This window comes from Chroicocephalus ridibundus, chromosome Z (genome assembly GCF_963924245.1).
Source record: "Chroicocephalus ridibundus chromosome Z, bChrRid1.1, whole genome shotgun sequence".
Classification (NCBI taxonomy): Eukaryota; Metazoa; Chordata; class Aves; order Charadriiformes; family Laridae; genus Chroicocephalus; species Chroicocephalus ridibundus.
Genome location: NC_086316.1, coordinates 20,603,541 through 20,611,101, shown reverse-complemented (window position 1 = coordinate 20,611,101; position 7,561 = coordinate 20,603,541). Strand labels below are relative to the sequence as shown.

At 45.1% G+C, this 7,561-nt stretch overlaps 1 protein-coding gene across 8 annotated transcripts in view; it reads left to right on the top strand.

The window, feature by feature from the left end:
* Window positions 1-5,852: 5,852 nt before the first annotated feature.
* The window catches only part of CEP120 (centrosomal protein 120), a 40,426-nt gene continuing 38,717 nt past the window's right edge, over window positions 5,853-7,561 (top strand). For 7 of the 8 annotated variants that reach the window (XR_010069107.1, XR_010069105.1, XM_063320449.1 and 4 more), the window contains exons 1-2: window positions 5,853-6,062; window positions 7,032-7,188. Coding sequence is in view for 5 of the 8 variants with exons in the window: in XM_063320449.1 (XP_063176519.1) it covers window positions 6,011-6,062; window positions 7,032-7,188 (209 nt within the window). In the remaining 3 variants the exon portion in view is untranslated. Of the gene's footprint in view, window positions 6,063-7,031; window positions 7,189-7,561 lie in introns of those variants that run through there. The other variant, XM_063320453.1, reaches the window with a different exon arrangement.

Genomic DNA, 7,561 nt, shown 5'->3' with positions numbered 1-7,561 from the left:
CCCCCCTGCATAGCCTCACAACATCTTTATAGTCCTCTTGAGTTGCCTGCCCCTTTTTCCAAAGGTTATAAACTCTCTTTTTTTTCTTCCTGAGTTCTAGCCAAAATTCTCTGTTCAGCCAGGCCTGTCTTCTTTCCTGCCAGCTTGTTTTTCAGCACATAAGGACAGACAGCTCCTGTGCCTTTAAGACTTCCTTCTTGAAGAATGTCCAGCCTTCCTGGACTCCTTTGCCCTTCAGGACTGCCTCCCAGGGGACTCTGTCAGACAGGGTCCTAAACAGTAAAAAGTCTGCCCTCAAGAAGTCCAAGGTAGTGGTTCTGCAAACCCCCTCCTTACTTCTCTGAGAATCAAAAATTCTATCATTTCATGATCAGTATGCCCAAAATGGCCTCACATAACCCACAAGTCCTTCTCTGTTCACAAGCAACAGGTCCAGCAGCTCACCAACTGTGTCAGGAAATCTTCCACACGCTCCAAGAACCTCCTAGACTGTTTCCTCTCCGGTGTATTGTATTTCCAGCAGACATCTGGCAATTTGAAGTCCCCCCAGTCACGACTGCATATCTCACCATGCAATCGTGAGACTTCTCAAGTAGCTTATAAAATATTTCATCTGCCTCTTCATTCTGGTTGGGTGATCTATAACAGACCCTACCCATGATATCTGCCTTCTTGGCCTTTCCTCTGACTCTTACCCATAAGCACTTGACCCTTTCATCATCATTGTCAAGCTCTAGACAGTCAACGCACTCCCTAATATACAGGGCTACCTCACCGCCTCTCTATTCTGAAGAGTTTACAGCCATCCATTGCAGCGCTCCTTGTGTGCGTCATCCCACCATACCTCCATGACTGCGATTACATCATAGTTCTCCAGCTGCACAATGGCTTCCAGCTCTGTTGTTGCCCATGCTGTGTGCATTGGTGTAGATGCACTTCACTTGGGCTATTGATCCTGTCATCATTTTGAGGGGAGAAGCCCTAATTCCTGTGCAAGTGTTATCAGGCACTTCTGTGGTTTCCAACACATCAACTCTTGCATCTTTTCTGTCACGTGGATCTCCACCCCTACCTCCACTGAGATGGCTATAGTGCTGCGTGCATTAGTCCAGGGACATTTCAAATTTGCTCCACTATACTCAGCACATCCTGGAGCAGACCAAAGGACCTCACTGGCACACTGTCCCTCAAACATTGGCGTGCAACCCCCAAGTTTATCTCTAGGAAGCCTGGTTTTAATGCTTTCCCCCTTCAAATCTAGTTTAAAGCTCTTTCAATGATCCCTGCTAACTCCTGTGCAAAGATCCTTTTCCTCCTTTGAGACAGGTGTACTCTATATGTCACCAGCAGGCCTGGTGTCATGTAGACTGACCCATCATCAAAAAATCCAAAATTTTGCCAGTGATACCAGTCTTGGAGCCAGGGATTGATCTGCTGGCTCTTCCTGTTTCTTCCTTCATCATTCCCTGCAACTGGAAGGATAGAGCAGAACACTACTTGTGCTCCTGATCCCTTAACCAGTCATCCCAAGGCCCTGAAGTCTCCTTTGATAGCCTTTCGAAGTCTTATTGCATCTTCATGACTGCCTACATGAAAAAGCACTAATGGAAAAATAATCTGAGGGCCACAGCAGGTTATGAAGTTTCCGCATGGTATCTTTAACCTGGGCCCCAGGGAGGCAGCAGAATTCTCTAAGAAGTGGGTCTGATTGACATATTGGACCTTCTGTTCCCCTCAGAAGAGAGTCTCCTATAACAACAGCCCATCTTTTTTTCTTTATGGAAGTGGTTTTGATGCAGGGTGTAGGCCGACTTAATCTTGGTGACACCTCCAACCTAGATGAAACATCGTCCTCGTCATTGCTTCATTCCACTTGCAGAGCCTGCTACCTGTTATGCAAGCGCACCTGGGAAGATGGGGTAGTCACAGAGGAGATGCGCCTGATGCACCGGGCAGGAACTTGTCACCATTCCCCCCATCCCTTAAGTCACCACATTCTGCTGGGTGAAGAGAGGTTAGGGAATCACCCATATCATGCATCCTGCCTGCCTGACAGGGCTCTCCCAGGGAAGGTGGGGTGCGGATCCAGTAGTCTACCTCTCTCTCCCATTCCCTGATCCTCCTTAGCCTCCTCACCCCCTCCCGGAGCTCTGTGACCAAGCAGAGGAGTTCCTCTACCTGGGCACACCTCCCACCGGTGTGCTCACTGCTGCCATCTGCTACTGGCATAGGAGCAGGGCACAGCCTGCAGCCTGACACCTGGGCAGGCAAATGCACGAGATGAGATACAACTAGGCAAGACCAGGAAAGTGTCATAAGAAAACATTCTTTGATGGTGACAGGAAGATTAGAGGAAGACTTGGCGTTCTGCAAAACAAATGAATCTGGTAAGACCAAGGAGGTCCCAATGTCTTCTTAATGTCTTTTTACTCTTCTCCCCCACTCCACCCCCCCCTTTTTTTTTAAAGCTTTTACTGGAAAAGGTTAATGGTGATGAGGCTCTTGGCACAGTTAATACCTGTAACATAAAGATAACAGTCAGGCCAGGGCCGGGAGAGAATAAAGTTTCATGAAGTAGGTGACCTGATTTAATGGCTTGCTGTTGCCAAAAGGCGAGATCCCACATGCTCTGCCATGTGCAGACACAAAGACCCATAAACCAGCATTGTCAGGCCCGTGCTCTCGCTCTTTTGTACTGGCTCTGGCATTTGTCTGACCCTGTGCTGAACCAGTTCAGCTTACTAAATGGGCAAAAAGCAAATCCAGGAGCAGTTACAAGAAGCAGCAGTTGTTTTTTCCAGCAGTAGTTCACAAGAAGAAAGTGGAGAACGTGCAGGAAAACACATTAACTCTGTTGTAGGAAACACGAAGGTGGCCCTCCCTGATGTAGTCTATCCACCTACAGGCACTGTCAATAAAGAACAGTTAATGAAGAGTTCAGAGAAGGGCAACAGAAATTAATAAAATCACAGAAAACATGATTAACAGAGAGAACTCTGGGACTTGCGATTATTTATTCCCAAAAAGACTGATGAGAAAAATGACAACATCCTTTATTCAAGTAAGCAGTACATAATAAAGCAAAAGGAATTAAAAAGTAAAGAAGCTGACTATGAAGACTGTCCTTAGAGGAAAATACCAGTCTGGGTGAGTAGTCTGCAGAGAAGGTAAGAATGAAAGTGGAAAAATCTTTCTCAGGATTAGGAAGGTTAGAGAGACAAAGTACAGGAAAATATGAAGTGAAGAAAGGCCAAAAATAGCAAGGAACAAAAAGTGATGAAATACAGCTGACTGTTGTGAGAAAAAAGAGAGGCCTACTGAGGGATAATTTTTAATTAGCTTTTTCAGCCAGAAAGCACTACTGGCTTTAATTTCTACAATAAACTTTTTTTTTTTTTTTAATCTTTATTTACTGAGACAGTAGCTTTATTCTGGTTACAAACTGCTGGACTCTGATATGGAATAAACTCATGTAAGACACCAGAAGGAGACATTATTTCCAGGAATCACACCAAGAGAAATCAATTTTCAAATTAAAACAGCTGCCAGGTAAATGGTACATTTTTGTCATCTCCTGTGATAATGTTCCCTCCCTAGCCAAAATTACTCACTTTTCAGAGGTCTGCCTCCAGGTCTTCTCTAAAAAGTACCTATAACCTGGTTTGCAGAAGCTGACAGTGATAGAAATTTAAGAACTTGGGACAGTGATAGAATTTAAGAATTACTGTAAACAAACGAAGTGTTGTCATACCAAATGAAGTGTTACACAATAGAAGATGCCATCACAAAAAGCACCAGCCAGAACTGAACTCAGGCAGATTCAACTCAGAAAAAAGCAAAACGCATTTAACAGTGTTTCAGAACCAGAATAAACTCCTGCAAAAGGAAAAGGGTTCTCCCTCTCCTGATGTTTGCAAATAGTGACTCAGTATCTTTCCGGAATATGTGTGTTACTAAAACACAAGGATTTTATGTCAGCACAAAGTTTTTGCTAGACTATCTAATAAACGAAAGATTGTAAACATAAAAAAGGTTTCTTTTGGCTCACAGTCAAGGCATACATGCAATTTGGGGTGCCAGGGGACACTAATTCCTGGTATTATTGGTTAACCGATTATTTACTTCATAGGGAAGAGAGAATACTTTTATGGTTTGAGAAACCTGCAACAATTTATTGTCGTTCAGACAATTATTATATCACCTGATGACCCTTCCCCACCCGGGAAGGGGAATCAGAAAAAAAAATAAGGAAACCCAAGGGTTGAAATAGAAACAAATTTAATAGAGTAAGACTAGATAATTAACTTCAATAATACTAAAGAAACAATATTGATCCTGATACCAATATAAAATACACAAAGATTACACTCAGCCAATTATGTCAGCAGGAAGCTGTGCGCTCCCATCAGGACACTGCGAGTGCAACAGCTTTGGGAGGAAGGGAAGGGCTCAGGGGTCCGACACCAGGGCAAGGAGTTCTCGGAATGGCAGCCATCAAAGGAGAGAGAACTTCTCAGCAGAGTTTCTAATTTATATAGAATGTGACATTAATGGCACGAAGTAATCCTGTTGGCCAGCCTGAGTCAAGTGCCCGGGTCTCGCTCCTCCTCATCGCTGCACCTGGCAAGGCTCGGGACATGGAGACATCAAAACCCACCTACCATACCTGGCTATAAAGTAAATATTTTCACAAATTCAGACACTACATTCTTCTAAAAGTACAGTATTCCCACGCATTAGAAATTAGTCCCGTGTCGCTCAGACCAGAACAAATACATTAAAAACTCATCTAAGCAAAATAAAGCTCCATTTTGCAAGAATGATATTGATACTGTGTCCAGTTCTGGGCTCCCCGGTTCAAGGAGGACAGGAACTGCTGGAGAGGGTGCAGCAAAGGGCTACCAAGATGATCAGGGGACGGGAACATCTCTCTTAGGAGGAAAGGCTGAGGGACTTGGGTCTTTTTAGACTGGAAAAAAGAAGACTGAGGGGGGACCTTATCAACGCTTATAAATACTTAAAGGGTAGGTGTCAGGAGGATGGGGCCAGGCTCTTTTCAGCGGTGCCCGGTGACAGGACAAGAGCAAACAGGCACAAACTTGAACATAGGAAGTTCCATCTAAACATGAGGAACTTCTTTACTTTGAAGGTGGCAGAGCACTGGAACAGGCTGCCAGAGGGGTGGTGGAGTCTCCGTCTCTGGAGACATTCCAAACCCCCCTGGACGCGTCCCTGTGCCACCTGCTCTGGGTGACCCTGCTCTGGCAGGGGGGTTGGACTAGATGATCTCCAGAGGTCCCTTCCAACCCCCACCGTTCTGTGATCCTGTGAGGTTGTTCTGCCCTGCTGCTCACCACAGTGGGGAAAAAAAACAATGAAGTTTCGCCATTTCAATAGCCCGGATGTCTTTAAAGCAGCTGGTAGGTGTCGACTGGCACTGCAAAGTGCCTGGGAAGGCTGCAATGCCATACTTGTACTTTGTATTTACGAATATTAGATTTTTTGACTAGTTTTCCTTGGGTCTACGCCGCGCACCAAGCGCGTTCGACAGCTCCCCGCCCGGTTCCGCGGCCCTGCCGACGCCAAGGCGCGGAGCCCCCACAGGAGTTACGGGTTGAGCTCCAGCCTTTCAGCCTGAAACAACCAATTTCCCACCCGGAAAACGGGTAGTTGACGCAATGCAGCTGACGTAGCTCTGGGCGGGGCGGGAGTGGGGCGGGGGCGTCGCCCCGCGGCCGCGGAAGGCGACCGGGAGGCGTGGCCTGTGATGCAGTGGCGTGGCTAGTGCGGCCAGGGGGCCATAGGGCGGGGCGGTGTCGTCCCGCGCCGGAAGCGTACCGGCGTGTGGCGGGCGGGGTCGACGTTGCTAGGCGGAAGTGCGGCGCCGGGCGGCCGTTGGCTTTTAAAGGCTGCTGAGGCGGTAAAGGGGCGGCGAGCGGCGGCAGCACGGGAGGGTTGGCGGGGTTCCCCTTACTCCCGCCGTTCCGCCGTGCCTGGGCGGAGCGGGGAGATGGTCTCCCGAGCCGCCGATCGGCTGCTGATCGTCGTCTCCGTCCTGGAAGGTAAACAGAAGGGGGGCGAGAGAGGCCGCATTTCAGTAAAGATCTGGACCAAAACGTTGGGGTCCAGCCGATGTCTTGCGATGTTCAGGATCGCTTCATGTGTCTGCCCCTCCTAAAATAGTATTCTGATGTTTCTGTCCCCTGTTGTCAATACGCTGTAAGCTCTTTTTATAGTGTTGAATACCTAGCTAATCGGTAGTGTGTGAGTGTAAGGGTTTCATTTGCTTTGGTGTTTATTTCTCTTTTGGGTTGTTTGGTTGTGGGGTTTTTTTTGGCCTAGTGTGTTCTCTTTGCCAAGTAAATCCTATTATCTCTGTCCATTTATGTCGTTTGCCAAGGTAACTTTAAAGATCCTGTTTTCTGACATGCATTAGACCCTCCCAGCACTGTGACACATGTAAATTTTAGAAGTGCTTACTTCATTTTGTTCATTTAAATTACTAATCAGAATATGGGATGATGTTGAACCCAGGAAAAATCCTGTACAGCTTTAGGCACTCTCCTAATCTAGTGATGATTTTTATTTTTTTTCTCAATAACAGGTAATTGGAAAAATGCCTTTCATGGCTTTCGTTATATTGTGTTTTGCTGCTTTAATGTGGGATAGTGATAAAATCTTCAGTAGCGGCAAAACATTCAATCTCTGTCTCTAACCTGTTCACTTGATCTATTCCCAGTCATAGATTTCTCAAAAATAAATCATGCTAGTTGTCTAGTTTCTTTCTCTGGCTGTTCTTTGTTACTTCATGTCTTGCTGTTTCTGGGTGCTTCACAAATAGTCTGTTTCATGGTATGTTCATCTTTCTTATTTCTGCATAGTGCGAATACTTTTTTTTTAATATGTGGGATTTAGCTTTAGCACAGTTAGGATACAGAAAAAAAGTATATTTATGTAGTTGATTTGTGGTGTACATCTGAGCTCTTACTTCTTTTTTAGTGATAGCATGTGGCAATTACATTCTTTTGCAGGGCGCTATTTTCCAAAACGACCCAAACATGTGCTTGTAGTTGAAGCAAAGTTTGATGGTGAACAGTTGGCTACGGATCCTGTAGAGCATACCGATCAGCCAGAATTTGCTACAGAATTGGCTTGGGAACTTGATAGGAAAGCACTTCATCAGCACAGGTAACGTTAGAAAGTTATTTTGGAGCTATTTTGGAGATAAAACTTAATTTTCTTGTCTTTACAGCTACTGAAATACAATTTTTGTGTTACTGTCATCTGAATTTTTTTTTAGAAACATTTAGCTGTACACTGATCTACCATAATGTTGCCACAACAAACAAAAGTAGTATGTGGCAAGACAAGTGATGTTTCAAAATTCTAAAGGGTATGTTTTTACACTACTGAAAAAAACTCAAGAGTTTAAAGCAAATTAGTAATGCTATAGTTCAAGCATTGGATTCAAGCTTTTTTGTGCATACTGTGATGCAGAATTAACTTAACTTCAAGCCTGAAAAGCTTACATAAAATATGTTTGAAAATGTCAAATAGAAGA